This window comes from Lolium perenne, chromosome 4, assembly GCF_019359855.2.
Source record: "Lolium perenne isolate Kyuss_39 chromosome 4, Kyuss_2.0, whole genome shotgun sequence".
NCBI lineage: Eukaryota > Viridiplantae > Streptophyta > Magnoliopsida > Poales > Poaceae > Lolium > Lolium perenne.
Window position 1 is genome coordinate 10254472 of NC_067247.2, and position 17257 is coordinate 10271728.

At 43.7% G+C, this 17257-nt stretch overlaps 2 protein-coding genes across 2 annotated transcripts; both read left to right on the forward strand.

Moving 5' to 3' along the window:
- The first annotated feature begins 221 nt into the window (after nt 1-221).
- On the forward strand, nt 222-1858 carry LOC127348119 (uncharacterized). The gene is made up of 2 exons (XM_051374214.1): nt 222-500; nt 1201-1858. The coding sequence occupies exons 1-2, from the start codon at nt 237-239 to the stop codon at nt 1696-1698; spliced, it is 762 nt and encodes a 253-aa protein (XP_051230174.1). The 5' UTR covers nt 222-236; the 3' UTR covers nt 1699-1858.
- Nucleotides 1859-11043: 9185 nt separating this feature from the next.
- LOC127346555 (uncharacterized) lies at nt 11044-12213 on the forward strand. Its single transcript, XM_051372843.1, has one exon. It carries the CDS (start codon nt 11044-11046, stop codon nt 12211-12213), a length of 1170 nt encoding a protein of 389 aa, XP_051228803.1.
- Nucleotides 12214-17257: the final 5044 nt, after the last annotated feature.

Sequence of the window (17257 nt, forward strand, 5' to 3'; positions counted from 1 at the left end):
CACACATCAAAGCACGAAAAGGAAAGGCACGCCGCTCATCGTCAGGATGCTTGAGACGTCAGCCCTAGGGCGATAGGGGAGGCTGGCTATGATTGCCACAACGGTTCATGTGTAGATGTGGGGTTGTAGAAGAGATGTGATGCTTGGTGCGCTGACAGGCTTCTCACCCCTGAAATGTCAATCTTGGCTAGTATACGAGAGATTATATGAGATTTAACTAAAGGTAGATATCCGTAATGCGGTGCTGTTTTACACACAAATACGAATCTGATGAGTTCCACATGGCATTGCAAAATGTAGTATCTCAAGGAGCAAAAGGGATAGTAATAAATGACACAGCGAGAGAGAGAGAGAGAGCGCACTCCTCTATAGTTGCTGCTGCTGCCGCGTACTCAAGTGGTATTCCCTCCCATCTCCAAACCACACGTCACCACAGCAATCTCTCCTCCCTCTCCTTTCCCAAGAACAGAAGAGTTCTTGCACCTGCAGATCGAGCCGAGGTGAAATTAGATCGCATTGCCCTCTACCGTATCTGGAGTTTTTTGTGCTCTACTTCTTGGTTCGTTTGTTCTTGAATGCATCGATCTGTGGGTGATTTGTATGAAACGGCAGATCTTGTAGTGTGTTTCTTTGTGTACTCAAATGTGCCCACTTTCTTTCATTTTCCCCTGTTCTTTTCCAAGTTTTTCCGGCTTCTCTTTGACACTTGAGAGCCCTGGTCCTTCATACTCTCTAATCATCGACGAGATGTTGGGATGCTACAGATCTCTATATTTTTCTGTATTAAAAACGAGATTGTAAAGATCCCTTTACTATTCTGCAGGCATCATCTTTTTTATTCGAAAGAAAAATCGCTTCTTGGTCCAATAACCTCCTCTGCACTTCTGTGTACAGCCATTTCCCTTCTACTAGACCTTTTTTTTTATCCGTACTCAATAGTCAATATACTGTTCATATTTAACAGCTAAACTTGGTAAAAAAATATTTTGGATTGGTCCATAGAGCTGAGTTCGCTCCTGGTTCCTACTGTTCATATTTACTTCAGTTTTGTGTGACTGCTGATTTATAAGTCCTGCCAAGGATCTTTATTAGCCGTAGTAGCTACATTCTTGCATATATTTACTCTACCGAAGCATTAGCATACCAAGTTCGTTATGAATTTCTTATCTTAAGATTGTAAAATGGCTGCTCAGTCTGCAGGGAGACATGGCGATGTTCAGGGCGGTCGCGTCGGAGCAGCTCAAGCTGCTGTGCCTCGTCTTCCTGATGGGCAACTCCACCTCCTTCCGCGCGCTCCCGCCGGACCCGGCCAACGCCTGCGAGACGGAGCTATACGCCCGCGTCGGCATCACTCAATGCCTCCTCTTGGCCGCCGCCTACACCGCCGGCATGCTCCTCCTCGGGGTAATAATGCAGGTGGACAACACCGCGGCCGGCGCCGATGGCACCAAGGGCATCGCCTCCGTCGCCGCCGGGTGGAAGAGGGCGGCGCTGCGCGGGATGCTCCTCCTCGCCATCGGCCTCTCCTCCGCCGCGTCCTTCCTCGCCGTCGCCACCTTCGAGGACGGTTTCCGCTACCGCATCGGATGCGCCACTGCAGGGACGGGCCCCCGCTCCCCGCTGGCCATGGTAATGATGGTGGTCATGGCGCTGGCGCACGGCGGAGCGGCGTGGCTTGCCGCCGTGTCCCAGAACTAGAGGCCGTGCATGCAGGGACCCGTGTGTTGCAGCCATTCAGTTGTATGTACGTAGTACTCGCGTGTTTAGCCGGTCAGGTGTCCCAGGTCAAGATTTAGCTCCGCTTCTGCTGCTTACTAGTACTGTGGAGTAATGTGGCATGTTCATGTGAGTTGTGATATGTTGGACTGAATATTGGTCACTACCTGCTTCCATTCTTTTAGCTTCAGAAAAATTAAGTTTCATCTTATGCTGCTTCTTAATTTATGCAAATATGGAGAGCTATATAGTTATCTGATGGAAGTAGAGTGGTGTCTGCCAAATCTTTGCTCAAATTTGCATCGTGATCCTGTTATTTTTCTTGCAAGCCCAGACTGTATTTGTTTGTACATCATCGATGTCAGTGAGTAGACAGAGGAGCAAGATGGCTTGCTGCCACACCACTCCTCGATCTCACGGTTTGCTCGTGTCTGCCCTCCTTTATGGTATCTCTAGCTGTCCAACCCATATTGGATATCAAATATGCCTGTTTTGCTCTATTTGGGTCAAAGGGGCGCCGATAGTAAATTAGCCATGTCACCCCCCTAGTGGGTCGGCAGCAGTGACCTAACGCATTTTTATCCGCGGCTGGCCTTTTCCTCATTTTTTCCTGTAGTGGCTCATATAAACATGGAAAACAATAATGTTGCGACCAAACTAATTAAAACATCCTGCATCTAAATAAATAACATAGTTCACAATCAGTGCAGTTTACCAAATAAACAACATAGTTCATGCAAAAGCAAATAAAATGAGATGACTACTCGTTTCATGTCAATGATCACTGTTATTTGTCACTTTCAGTTTGTATTTAAATTTGAACTACACTACCGATGCAATAATAACCAGATATGATATGCCTCTTTGATAAACAACATAAGATGAGGCCTCTTTGATAAGCGGTTGCTATTTCTGGGTGTGTTGCAGTGCTATCATGGGAAATGCAATTCGGGTCACGGGTGCATATGAAACTATTAGGTGAAAAAACATTTCAAAATGTCAAAAAAAATTAAAATAAATTTTCGCATGTACATCTAGATATTCTATGTTCGCACACAAGTTTCCGGGGGAAAAGAACATTTTTTATGTCCCGTGTAAAAAAGATCAATTTTGATGCTCCAATATGACTATTCACTGAACAATTTTTTTTTTGTCTTTTTACATAGGCCATGTAAAATTTCCATTTCCCCAAAAACTTGTGAGAGAACATAGAATGTCCACGTGTACATGTGAAATTTTATTTCTGATTTTTTGACATGTGTAAGAAAAATTGTTTGCGCATTTTTCATAATATGTTTATATGAACCTATGAGCCAAAACACCACCTCCAGGTCACGGGTGCATATGAACCTATTATCCGAAAACACATTTTAAAATGTCAATGTTTGTGAGTGCATCTTTAGTTTCTACTGTTAATTGAAAAGTTCCCTGCCGGAGCAGTAAATGCTTAATTGAAATTATAACATAATTTGAGACCCGATCAATTTTTGCAAAAATCAGTAATGAGGAATGATTTTAATCTGTTCACTGAACTTTTTTTCTTACATTTATTTGTCATCTATCTCCTACCATCTATTAACAAATTTTAAGTTAATCTTATCAATAGTATGTTTACTTTAAATTTAAAAGTCTAGTGAATTTCTCCCAGATGTTCAGAATTTATATTCTTATTCCCTTTTCCAACTGCCCTATGGATTTGTCTTAAATTTTGGTAAAAAATTATCTGAACTATCCACACTAGCTTTTGCTTCATTTGCTTGGTAATGATGGCTCTACCATGATGGTGGTGATGCTATGATCTTGATTCAAGCTCACAGCATGCACGGGCAGTAAAGTTAACTCTATGCGTTGGTTTGGATTGATCATTCTTGCGGTGGTCCATTTACTCGAATCTGTTCACACCTGATTTCTACAATTATCTTGCAGGAAACTTAAGAAGGTAGCAATGCATGCCACTCCGGTAAAAGATATCTCACCTTGATCTCAACGGAATGTTCTTGTGTGTGTTTCACGGATCTGGCAGAACAAGGACCAAGAGCACAATGTGTATGAATTGGGGTTCATTTTTGTTGACCAACTGGTACCTCCTGAACGCTCAGTTTCTTTATCCATCCATGATGACCTGCACATGAGATCATGCAGTTAGCTTAGCCATCTCATTCAGGTATCCGTAGATATTTGCTCAACCTTCAAATGATAAATTCTATGATGATATCTTTCATCTGATCATTCAGATTTTTTGGTTCCACTGTTATCATCTACATATGAAACGCTTACAATTAAATTGACTTGTTCATTTTTTTTTACTAGCTGCCAATGTAGTCAACTTGTTCATCTTCTTTTTACTAGCTACCACTACATAATCTTCTAGAGAGGTTTGATCGAGGGATATATCTTGGCGTTCCGGATAAGCACGGAAGGAATCAAATTCTAATGATGCTTACACAGAACCGTAAACTGGAAGCAGGCGGCAAATTTAACCAGCTAAAGATAGCAAGAGCTACACCATGGGGTGTCATGATCGACACCAAGGTCTGCCACCCTACCTAACATATGTCAGTATGGCCCTATTACATGTTCAAGTTTTTGCTCTATCTTTGATTCTCTTGGATAATTATGTGAAATACTTCGTATGTATGGACCGTAAAATATTGTCAAATTTTCACTTTTAGTTACATTAATTTATTGACTTCCAAAAAGTGGTGGTTTGGTAGCTTTCATAAAAGTGTCATATTTTGCTCAGACATACGTCGAATAAACATACATTTTTGGTTTAAGCATCTAAATTCTTACTGTGATCAAGGTATTTACTTTTTGGCATCTATTTGGTTGGAACATTAATGTTCTTAAAATTGGATTTATGCCTTTTGGTATAGAAACCGCCAGATCTAGCAAAATTAATTAGGATTCATGTAAAATTTTGGTGTTTAAATTGGTTGATTACAATCTGTCCCTTTACCACGTTGTTCTGCTATACTATGATGTACCAACTAGGTTTCTGTCATGTTCATTAATAATGGGCATTCTAACCAACTTCCTAATGAAATCTTCTGCGCTATGTTTGAATTCAAGAAGCTGTTAGTATACTGAATAATAACAAGCCCTTTTCTATAGCAGTAAAATCCATGTAGTTTGTAGTAGTTATTTAAAAATGAAATAATGTTTTTGTTGTTTCTATGCAAAAATCCACTAATACTTTTCGCTCAGGTTGAGTGCAGAAAGGCATATAGTTTTTTTTGCAAGATGTATTACGCATGTTCAAAGTTTTTCATTTGAGGCTTGTACCATTTGCTAGAAAATGGAAGTTGAAATTAGATTTGCGATTCCTCGATCTTTAATTTATATTTTGACCTTATGTTTCATATACTCATTTTATTCCACTTGCAGAGGCTACAAGATGGAGATCAATACTACTTAATGGGAGGTGTGAGAGAGATGAAAGATCTCTCTATAGAAATTGTACAACCATAAGAATTGGTGTTGTATTTCCATGACCCTTTGGTTGTATATATAGAGGTACAAATGGGAGGTAGACTTGGAGTACAAGATGATCTAATCCTAGTCTAATCTCAGTCGTACATGTATTCTAACACTCTCATCAGTTCAACATCTCTGGAGCCATACTGGCAGCTTGCTCTCGGGATAATCCCAATAAGGTGTTTCAGTAATAGATACCATTCTTCATTAGTTCAGTATCCGTGCCGCATGGGCGTGACGGCTTTTTTTCATCGGTTCAATATATATCTCTGCCACATGTGTATGAAAAAGAATAGGCTATAGGTTCGTGACATTTTAATTATGTTGTAACAACGCGCTATTACAACCTTTAAAGAAACTAGCAAAGGAAGCTTTTAGTGCTCATAGTATAGGAACCTGTTTTTTTTAATTGTACTAAACATCCTTCAGATCTTTGCCCTGTATATAATTGATGTTTTCAGCAATCAAAATCAAAATGTGCATCCTGGCACATTACTGTCTGTAAAATTTCAATGATATTAATGAATATCTTTTGAATTGTCAAAAAAAAAAACTAAAGCAACAGTTGGCTTGACCTGACCCACAGATTTACAGTACTACTTGGCTAATTATTTTACAGATTTACAGTGCTAATTATTTTCATAGAATGGCACAACTTGGCTAAACTACTTATTTCTTGAATGGCTACTTGGCTAATCAGGTGTGTTGACGGAAACGTAGGCACATGCACGCTCCTCTCGTTCTGTTTGCAGCTTGGCTGCTGACGGAGCAAGCTCTAGCGCGCGGCAAGAGAGACGGACCTGCTACCCGGAAATAAAGTTCCTCTGGGGTCATATGGTCCAAGACAGAGATTGACTAAATATAATAGTTTCGGTTTTACTCTCGTTCTAGAGTGAAATAGCGAGGAAAACCTTCGCGTAATTTTTGTCGGTTGCATGTCGCGATTCTTCTGAAGAGAGTCAGATGGTTAGCTTGAGTCGGTGGCTACCCAGCAACCCGGGTTCGAATCTCCTCGGACGCGGGTTTGCGGCTCATATTGAGCTCCTTCTATAAGAATATACCCTGGGTGCTAGCGTCCATGGGTTTCGTTTTTTTTTTTGGAGTATCGTTTACATAGCCAGCAGAACTGAAGTCACGCTGCTCGGGGCACGACCCGCGGCGGCATGGGATTGGAGCACGCACATCCCCTCGATCAGAGGCGACAACGTAACCAGTATCGTCTGGCCGACCCCTACTGAGGTTAATTAGGGCATCTCCAACGCGGTGATCCAAATGGACGCGTTGGGCCGTCTGTTTTGAGCCATTTGGGTTGCCGCGCGGACACGCGAACAGAGTCCCGCGTCCGCGTGTCCATTTGGGTCGCGCGCTGCGCCCAACGTGTCTAGATTTGGGTCGTGGCCATAGAAGTTGGTATTTGCCCTTAAATTCACTATAACAACATAAAAAATCATAAAAGATATCTTATATCTTATATATTTACTAGTTGAATGCCCGTGCTTCGCCACGGCCAGCTCAAAAAGAAAATTTGTACATGTAAACGTATGAATTAAGTGTATAGAAAGGCAACCATATAATATTTAAAAAATTATACTTTGCCCAAAATGTACCACAATAAAATAAAAATCTATAATTAAATATCATATGCATAAAAGAAACAACCCAACAATTTATCTCCTCGTATCCATGAGATGGCTTCAAGTAATATCTTCATGTGCATCTTATCTACAATGTTTTTTTTTCGAAATGGGAGCATAGCCCCAGCCTCTGCATCAATTGATGCACACAGCTTTCTTTATTAAATCAAGTTCAAAGTATGCGGTAATTTAAACGATTACAATCATGGATCGGCCAACGTCGATACATGGATCAACCATAAGAAAATGAGACACATAAAGAAACTATCCATTTGATAATCTGTTAATGTGTCGCCATCCAGTAGCCCGGAAAAAGCAGTCCTGAGCAACCGTCAACAGCCGGTTGCATCCAGAAGCCATGTGCTCCCGCTGCTCCTCCGGCAGAAGGAACGCCCATACGTGAATCCAGTGCGCAGCTCGCCGAATAACCTGCAAGAAATTAGTATATTTTTGTTTATTAAAGATCATGTCATTTCGACTTGTCCAAATGGACCAACATAAAGCTGCAATACCAATACGTATGCGAGCTTTATCACATTTGCTAACTCCATTTAACCAGTTACCAAACATATTATTAATACTAGAGTCGGTCAGTTATGCTCTGACTCGGTGATGTCACTGTATTGTGATGTCATGTGTGAGGGTACCAGTTGAATCATAGACGTCTCAATATGGTTGTCTCCATACTTGTCTCATCACATGTTAAATATAATTTTATGAGCACTTGCACCTCTTTGTGTTGCTACAGTGTCCCAATAAAAACTTATCAAAAGTTCATTCAGTTTTGCAAACACAAACCAGATTGATGTTGTTTGTGATCATTATAGTTTTCCTTTTATATCATTATAATTAACTTTGTCTCAAACAATTATTCTTTTTAGGACAGTTCGTTTGTCTCATGGATTTTTAAATTCAATGACTTGGACATAGACCAATACAAAACATGGATATATTATTTCACGGAAATTCAAATTAACTGTGCCTTTTCAACGAGGAAAATAAAAAAGAATTGTCAACGGCTGTCAACTTGCTAAAAGGCAAAGCCAGCTTGCAGTTCAGTTCATGCACGTTGACATAAGAATTCAATACTGGTAAAGAATTCATCATGGAATAATTTGAAAACTTGCTGATATTTTATTTTAAATCCTCCCGATCTAAACATACAGGAGCAGTGAGTAGGAACAGGAGCATCAGATTGCAGGAAGATGGTGAATTCTCAATCATCCAATTGAATTCTTGACCAATGGAGATAGCAAAGAGCTATTTGTGGTTAACTAACTTCATTCAAAACTTGGTATTTTTCAATCTTTCTTGTAAATCGTAATGGCAGGATCAGCTGTAGATAATATTTTGAATAAAGACACTGAAATCTAGGAGCAAGTGCAGTGAATTGTTGCATCTGCATCTAAAAGATTGATTCACTAATCGGTTCCCTATTTTTGTATGCATAGTCTGGCAAGTTTGGGAAGACAAGCAAATCCATCAGAGTCACCCTGAGATTATCTTCGAGCATAGGTGAGGACAATTCTCCTATTTGCAGCCCGTATGTTATGAATGCTGTCTTTTCTGGGTATTAGAGTATCTCCACCGGCAGCCTCGATAACTATTTGGGGATCGGCGCTGTTTTTGGGTTCACGCCGGTGCGCCCCGAAAAGCGCCGGCGCGGTTTCGAGCCCAATAGAAGCGCCGGCAACCCCGTGCCAGCCCCTTCGCAAAGGCCGTGATTCGGACGCACTGACGCCAAGCGCCACGACGGTTTTCGCGAGTGGGGCTGCCTTGGCAGCGACTCAATGGCCGGCGACATCATACTTGTGGCATGCCCACTTATTTTCATGAAAATAACATGGTTTACTTGCATCTATTTCCGAACTTCTCACCTAATTGGTTTAAGGCTACTGATGGAGAATGCTTAGAATCTACATATATATCTCACGCATTGCCAATACTTCAATGACATACAAAAACCAGCGACTTCGACTTAAATCTGGCAAAGGAGGATCAAGCAACATTTGCAATTTGTTGCAATCAGTATTCTGGAATTTCAGCCCCTCTGTTAGCAAAAGTTGACTAAATGGAAAATTGAAAACTCATTACATAATTTCAGAACATAGAAATTATCAAGTTACTTAGAGATTGAGGAAACTCAAGTAGGTTTTGCAAATAAAATAATTCATAATATTAAGAAGTGCTACCATAACGCTCATATCTAGCGAAAAATACCTAAACAATAAAGAAATCACCCGGGCAACTGGGTAGCAACATAAAAATAGGTGACACATACAGGTGTGAGACAGGAAGGTCACAAACTTAAATTTTAGTGCAAGAACCACTAACACACATGGATATACTAATTTTTGAATAATCAAACAATTATCTGCTTTTCTAAACAGGGTACAAATGGACCCTGGTTGTAAATGGCTATCAAGTACTACCTCCGTTCCAAATTAATTGACTCAGCTTTGGCTTGTATCAAAGCAAAATCTGAGTCAATTAATTTGAAACGGAGGGAGTATCTATCAAGGAAAAATGTCAGAATTGTTAACCTTTCCTAACACCTGAACTAAAAATCCTGCGCCAGTACGTCTCCGCTCAGGACATTTTTAAATCTATCTAGTCAAACCAGAAGTGAACCCTCTTCGTCTGCATGGTAACCTGAAATCCAGAACAATATTCAGAAACTGCTCCCGTATAGAAACAATCTCGATTGTAAAACATCAATGGTGATCAAGAATTCGTGCAACAATCAGTGAAAGGAATCAAGCATATCTGCAGATGATCGCGACGGCCTGATCAATTAGGCACTCATTGATGAGGCTCAGTAGAATCGGGGTGAGGAGAAGGTCCATGGCTAGGAGTTGGACTGTTGGCGAATCCCGGCTGCTGTGAGTTGGAGATACCATGCCAAAGTCGCACCTATGGTCGGGGATGGAGGCGTGGGCGCTGCTGCTGCTGCTCAAGGAGGAGCTCGGGGATGGCCACCGCTGCTGCTCGAGAAGAGCGCGGGGCACGTGCTTCGGCCCGAGGCGGATGGAAGCCGGTTATGTGGAGTTTGGCGTTGTGGCACATGGGTTCTGGTGGTGGGGTCGATGCGCGTGCGGGGCTGGGGCATCGCATGGGTGGCTGCGGCAAGGTAAGGGTGGTGCTGCGTCGGGGAGCTGACCGGAGGAGAGAACACAGACGGCGGCGGGAGTGGCGACATGATGCCCGGCGGGAGTGGTCGATTGGATCTGAAGCTCGGGAAACAGAATGAGGGAGAAATAGATTGAAACGTTTTTTCACTTAGAGGTGGCATAATTTGTAATTTGGTTGATGTGTGACACCAGGCATACGCAGGTTTCACTTTAATAGTAAAGATAACTTGGTGTTTCGAGTGATTATCTTTTTTTTTATCTCCAATAGTGCTTTGGCTGGCCTGATGGTCAGCTTATAAGGGGTACTTTAGTCATTGAAATACTACTTTTGGTTTTAGGTATACAAGCTGGCAATGTTTTTCCCGAGATGTTGAATGTATCTCTTCTTTCTCATTATCTTCTTATGGTGCTATATATACGTATGATTTTTTTACTTTCTGTTGACAGCTGAACGGAAGATTTAACACAGCCAATCCATGTCAAGAGGGAACTAGAGATGGGGCGGTTTCTCTCAGCCCCTGCAACGCATTGATCAACAAGAGCTCTGGTGGTGCTTGTCAGTACAAATTTGGTGATTTTCTGGTGCTGTCCGTGTGCACGCAAGGCTGACGTTGAAACGAACTCCAATTTTTTTTCCTTTGCTGCCTAGTTAATTGGCTCCAAAATGATCTGCATGCAGTACCGTTCTCAGTTTTTTCAAGAAGTCGACAGTTACACTCTGAGACTGGGAGGATGTTCAAATGATCAGCAGCTGATGCCAAGTGTTGGTTTAACCTTGTGAACTGATCAGCAGCTGATGTTCAAACGTTCAGCAGCTAATGCCCGCTGCCGCGATCGCAGGCGAAGCCCGCATGCTCTTAGTTTTCTTCCATGGAATCGGCTTGTGTTTAGGTCTGTCGAGCTGCTCTGTTCTTGGGTCGTACCGTGGGTTGAAGAGCACAAGTTCTTCTGGGTCGCACTCTATTCCCAAGCGGAGTTGGTCGAACCGAACCGTCAGAGTAACACAAGACACTGACCAACATCGTTACTTTCCTCCCCGTCCAGCCTCAAGAATTCCCCATCTAAAACCCTCGCCTCCACCGATCATGCCGCCGCCGCCGCCGCCACAAAATCCGGCGCTGCCGGAAGAGCTTATCGAGGATATCTTCATCCGCCTCCCGGCCGACGAGCCCGAGTTTCTAGTGCGCGCCTCCCTCGCCAACAAGCACTGGCTCGGCCTCCTCACCGGCCATCGCTTCCGCGGCCGCTACCACGACTTCCATGGATCTCCACCCATGCTGGGCTTCCTTTATAGCTGGCCCCCGGACCACGCCCCAAAGAAGAAAAACAACATCCCGCACTTCGTCCCAACCACTAAATTCAACACGCGCATTCCCGACGAACGGGAGGACGCGGTCTCGAAGTACTCTACATGGGACTGCCGCCATGGCCGAGTTCTTTTCTGCGACATGGATATGGTACCTATGCAGCTCACCGTCTGGAACCCCATGACAGGGTGCCGGACGTTGATCCGCGCCCCGGTGGATTACCATAGCCAAAGGGCCGCGGTGGCCTGCGCGGTCAGCGGCTGCGACCACCGCGCATGCCACGAGGGCCCCTTCCGGGTGGTGTTCGTTAGCCTGGGCTATGGTGATGGTGGTTGTGTTGCCTACGCGCACGTGTCCTTGCCGGAGATGGGTGAGTGGAGCCAGGACTGTTCTACTCTTGATCTTGAGGCCGATGATGCATCCATTGTCGACAAGCCCTCCGTCTTCATCCAAGATGCATTTTATTTCATGCTTACATATGATTACGATGAAGATGATGACGATGACGATGGTGATGACGACGATGATGTCGATGAAATAGTTATTCTCAAATATGACTTGGCCTTTAACTGTCTATCACTCGTCGTTGCGCCACCAGTGGAGGCTGGCCTAGCTTGTGATGCTATCCTCATGGCGATGGAGGATGGCAATCTGGGGTTTGCATATGTGGACCGGTTAATCCTCAACTTGTGGTCAAGGCAAATGGGTTCCAGCGGGGCTGCAGCTTGGAGTCAGCGTAGAGTCATTGATCTCAAGGAACTTCTCCCTATTCAAAATCCAAAGAAAAGAATTCGACTGATTGGATCTGTGGAGTGCCACGATATCATTTTCGTGACCATGGACGTTGGCATCTACGAGATTAATATCAAGTCACTACAGTGGAAGATGCTATGGAAGAGAGAAAATTTCCGTGCATTATTTCCCTACATGAGTTTCAACAATCCCTGAGGTTAATCTATTTATTATTTGGCTGCAACCCTTTTATTTGTAGGTGGAACAAACAAGATATTGAATGTTGAATTAGGTCAATAGTTATATTTGATTTGATGTTTCAGTTTTGTATAATAAATGTTCCTGAGAAATCTTGGAGTGTTATTTACGCTAAAAGGATATAATTAATAATGCATATGCCTTTCTAAGCAGAAAATTTATATAGCATCATGTCATCTCCTTATTGTATTCACACCGACAAATCTATGTTTGCAGAAACCAGAAAGGGTGAGCCCCTCTGTTGCGGTGCATTAACACTGCATGGTTGAACTTTCTGAAAGGTAGAAGTCCACTGTCATCAACAAGAAACATGACCAATTTGGAGGCGACATAAATATTAAAATGACTTCTGTCAATATTTACTAGTTTGTTTTGTGAATTGATGCATGTTCACTCATACTATTGTTGGATCTTGTGAGTAAGCTTGATAAATTCCTCTTGCTGTTGCCATGTGTAAGTGGGTGAATGGATTATCTAGTAATGGGGCACCAGTTTATTGCAGAAGCAACAATGATTTAGTTTGCCTGAAAGTGCACTGGAGATAGTACCTTAGTCTTTCCATTTTAAAATTTATACTCCGTATGTTATTTGTTATCCTATTTTTCATCCAATATCTACATTCATCCCCAAAAAAGGTATAGATCATGAACCGATGATGAGGGCATGCCCAGTTCTAGTGGTTTCTGTTGCCCAAGCGATGATGATTGTTTCTGCTAGTTGGCTTACGGATATGAATTGATCTTCTGAATTTAATTAGTGTACATGCCAAATGATGATATCATTGTCATTTTTGGTACCAAGTAATGTTGCTGAAATTTGGAGCCATGAGTTAGGGAGTGGACAGTCTCACATGATATGATCTGCATAACGATCTTATAGAATTCTTAGTTGCTTCAGTAGCTGCCCAAAACTGTTGGGTATTTCTTTGTTATATGTTGCGTATTTTTGGCCAACAGTGGACATAATAGTATGGCTCTCTTCGAAATGACCGATAGCTAATGAACCTTATTTATCCTCGATGGGCAAAACAAACTTGGGATCACAATTAACAGATGCGACTGTATTTGTGCAGAGCCACTGCACTCGATCGGGTTTTGTAGTAACAGAAATGAGGATACATACTTTACTACTTCAGTCAACATTGTGATACTGCTGAAATCTGGAAACAATGCTTTCGGGAATCATTTCCAGTTGTAAATCGGGTGGACGAATTGTGAAGGTGTTACGTGTCTGAATTTTGAAGGATGATGGTGGAGCGTGCAGGTCTCTCGTCGCTCTTTTGAGACCAGCACCCAAGAAAACACGGTGACAGAAACGTCTTTTGAGAGGAGGTTGAAATGATCAGCAGATGATGTCGAGTGTTGGGCTTTGACAAATCTTTTCTTGCCCAAAAAGATGACGATGCCTTCTGCATGTCAAATGTTGGGAAATAACATCGTGAACTGAACTAGTACCACATTCAAATGTTGTGAATTGAGCTAGTAGTCACTACGGGAGAGACGCCGTGGGCCGACGGCCAGCCCATGTGCCGACGGCCAAATGTCGGGGCCGTCGGCACAGAAGCGCTCGTCGACCAGCGACGGAGCTGACCATCGGCGCATAGTCACCGTCGGCACACGAAGGGCTACACCGACAGCCGCCGTCGGCGCAAAATGGACCGTCGGCACAGGAAGCTGGCGCCCGAAGGTCACCGTCGGCACAGACACGGCCGTCGGTACACGCGCTGACAGGCGGGCCCAGCCGTTAACCTGTCACGGCGCCGTCTGCACTGTGCCGACGGTAGCCCTCGGCGCAAAGGTGGCCGTCGGCACAGGGACTGACTGCTGGGTCCCTCTTACGCTGTGCCGACGGTGACCCACGGCACAACTGAGGCCGTCGGCACAGACTAATATGCACATTTTTTGTTTTTTCATTTTTTGCATCAAAGAGATAATTATTACCCATATAATTATTAATCCCAATCATTTTTTGCATCAAAGAGATAATTATTACCCATATAATTATTAATCCCAATCATTTTTTTTGCATCAAAGAGATAATTATGCCTCCATATCACTCCTATTTTGGCGAACCCCTTTGCGGCAAACCTATATATATGTATAAGGGCGGTATAGATCCCCCGCCGGGACCCCGGTCTAGGGTTTTCTCAAAAATCGAGGATCGGAGAGTGATTTGAGATGGTTTTATATCCAATGCTACCCCCAGGTGTGTCCGGCTTCTCGGACATGGGGTTCTACACTTAGGCAGATTCTGGATGTATTGGGGGAACTCGCTCGGAGGTGAACCGGAGAAAACCTTGAGATCATATGGGACAATCCTTGTTACCACATGTACCTATGACCTAACCAAACTCAAATGGAGGCATATGCCCACCGGGAGACCCCCGATGGGATGCAGTTAAAGGGGTAGACCGCGCGGTCAACAGAACTAGGGTTTCGCCAGAAATCGAGCCTCGGAGGGGGTGAATGGCCCCAAAACTTGTGTGTGTAGACATGGCATGCACAAAAGTGATACATTTAAGAACTTAAGACCCACACACGATACAAAACACTTAAATAACTAGACCCACACACATACCAAAGCGCTTAAAGAACTAGACCCACACACGAACCGAAACACTTAAAGAACTACACCCACACACAGGAAGCAAAACACTTAAAGAACTAGACCCACACACAAACCAAAACATTTAAAGAACTACACCCACACACGAACAAAGCACTTAACACTGGGTCGACGCATGACCCGCTAGACACACGGACTCGACACACACACATATTAATCAGAGAAGTCGAAATCTTCATCCTCGCTGGGGGTGTCCTCACAGCGGTGGTTGTGAGGTTCCACGACCACCGTTCATCATTCTCCCCCCATGTCGACGCCTCTCCTTTGGCGTACTCTGCTTCAACCTCGGCCTTCCTCTGCCGCTTTCCCGCCCTCCTCTCTCTCCTGTACGCCTGCTTGTCCTTCCAGAATGCGCGCTCTGCCTCGACGGCTCCGGGATGGTCTCTGCGCCACTGTGCCATGAACTGCTCGTCCGCCTCGGTGGTATTAATCCACCGCTGGCCAGACCTGTACCGACGCGCTTCACCCTGTGAGCGAAGTAGCGGCTCAGTAGAGAGACTCTGAGCTTCCGTCAGAGACCTGACCTCCGGGAAGTTCATTTCGTGGCGCGGCCGGCCAAACCTCCAAGCCGCAACATCGTATGCGCGGGCAGCAGCCTCCTTCGTGTAGAAGGTGCCGAGCCACACACGCGTACCACCGGCGGTGATTTCAGCCGCGAAATGTCCCGCAGGCCGCAGGCGAACGCCGAAGAAGCCCGTGTTGCTACGGCGACGAGGAGCCATCTCATGTTGTTACTGCAGTATTTTGTTTCCTTGGTTTGAGCGAGCAATGTTACTGCACTATATATTGGGCCCAAAGTGAACCACTTAAAGGAAGCAACCTGGGATATCACAAATTACAGAAGCAAATGTATTAGTCTCAAGAGCTACTGTATATAGGTCTGCACTAACGGAAGCATATATATTGGAATACTTCAGTTAACAGGGTACTGAAACTCTCATCACTTAGTCAAGCTTTGGCAGGTCATTCCAAGTTGCAACGTAGGTAGATGAAGAAAAAACTAATGCTTATGTTTGTACCTACGTGTCTGAAATATCGAGAAGTCCGTAAGAATAAATGCTGCCATGTCAAGAGGGAAATAGTTCAGGAGATGAGGAGGTTTCTCTCACCGTTGCAATGCATTGACCATACGATCAGGCCATCCAGCTGTCTCCTCGATCCTAATGGTGATGGCTGCAACCTGAAGTCTCAAGTTACAGAAGGTTTGCAGCAGTGTATGTACACACTCCGGATCCCCAATTCGAATAACTTTGTTTCTCTCATCTGAAGATTCAGTTAAGTGGTAATGTAGTTTATACATGTGGGAAGACACTTTCCAGGCACGTTGGTTAGTCCTTTTCTGTGTGTTTATATGTGGCCATCAGCAAACTGTGCAAGTGTTTGCCAAGAGTCACTGTCCAGGGTCTCGGCAGAGGATGCGGATGGGTCCCACAAATTAGCCCTTTGTCGTGTGTTTGCGGTTGGCCGTCGGCAAAATGCTGAATGTGGGTAACTTGTTTCTTTGCAGCTGGATGTCAATTTGTATGTTATAATTTCACATTGCTGGAGCATTGCTTGTTATGGCAGGAGAATAGGATGTCACTCTACTATTCTAGGCCAATAGGAGGCAACATGGGCGTTTAGGTGGTGCTCTGTTTCTCATGCGACTGTTGGCTCTTGTCAGTAAGTTTTCTGCTAGTGAGTTTGCTTCAGAATGCATCTGCATACACAGTGGCTTAGTTAACCCTTCCCAATCTGTAAATGACTGTCGAGTGGGCTCTTGCAAGTCTGATCTATTCTCTGAATTCTCATCTGAGAGGAGGTTGAAATGACTCCAAGAGATTGTGATGGCTTCGGTGTGCCAAATGTTGTGGATTAACCTTGTGAACTGAACTAGTGCCACATGTATTTTGCTTCCTTGGTTTGAGCGAGAAATGATGTTACTGTAGTAGACATTGGTGAACCTGGAAACTTAATTAACCTTGTAAGGGGAACCATCAGATGGAAGGAAATTATATTAATACTACAGATTAAACTGTAGTTTCTTTTGCGGGTAGGTAGTTCTTGTCACCTACACATCTGACAAAGGAGACTGAGAGGGAAAAAGAAGGATCGTACTGCGAGGTTTATGTTAATACATTTATCTCACAAACTTTCAGATTCATAACAAAGTTCTCTCTCATTGTCTTAGAGATTTTACAGGCTGAAGCTGGCATATTAGTTTTTTTTTAGAAGTGGACACATTAGTTAGAACAGAGTGCAGCGGTGATGTGATTCTTGTCAGCATAAGGGCATCTCCAGCTGGCCGACGCAAATCGGTCGTCAAAACTGATCGCCTGCGTCCGTTTGCATTGGTCCGAATGGTTGAAATGACCACGTGGCCGTTTGCGTCTAGGGT

Excerpts from the sequence above, each read along its gene's own strand:
- LOC127348119 (XM_051374214.1), top strand. The coding sequence starts at position 237 with ATGCGGTGCTGTTTTACACACAAATACGAATCTGATGAGTTCCACATG. Across the intron at positions 501-1,200 it reads CACCTGCAGATCGAGCCGAG|GGAGACATGGCGATGTTCAG; the intron begins GTGAAATTAGAT and ends CTCAGTCTGCAG.
- LOC127346555 (XM_051372843.1), top strand. The coding sequence starts at position 11,044 with ATGCCGCCGCCGCCGCCGCCACAAAATCCGGCGCTGCCGGAAGAGCTT.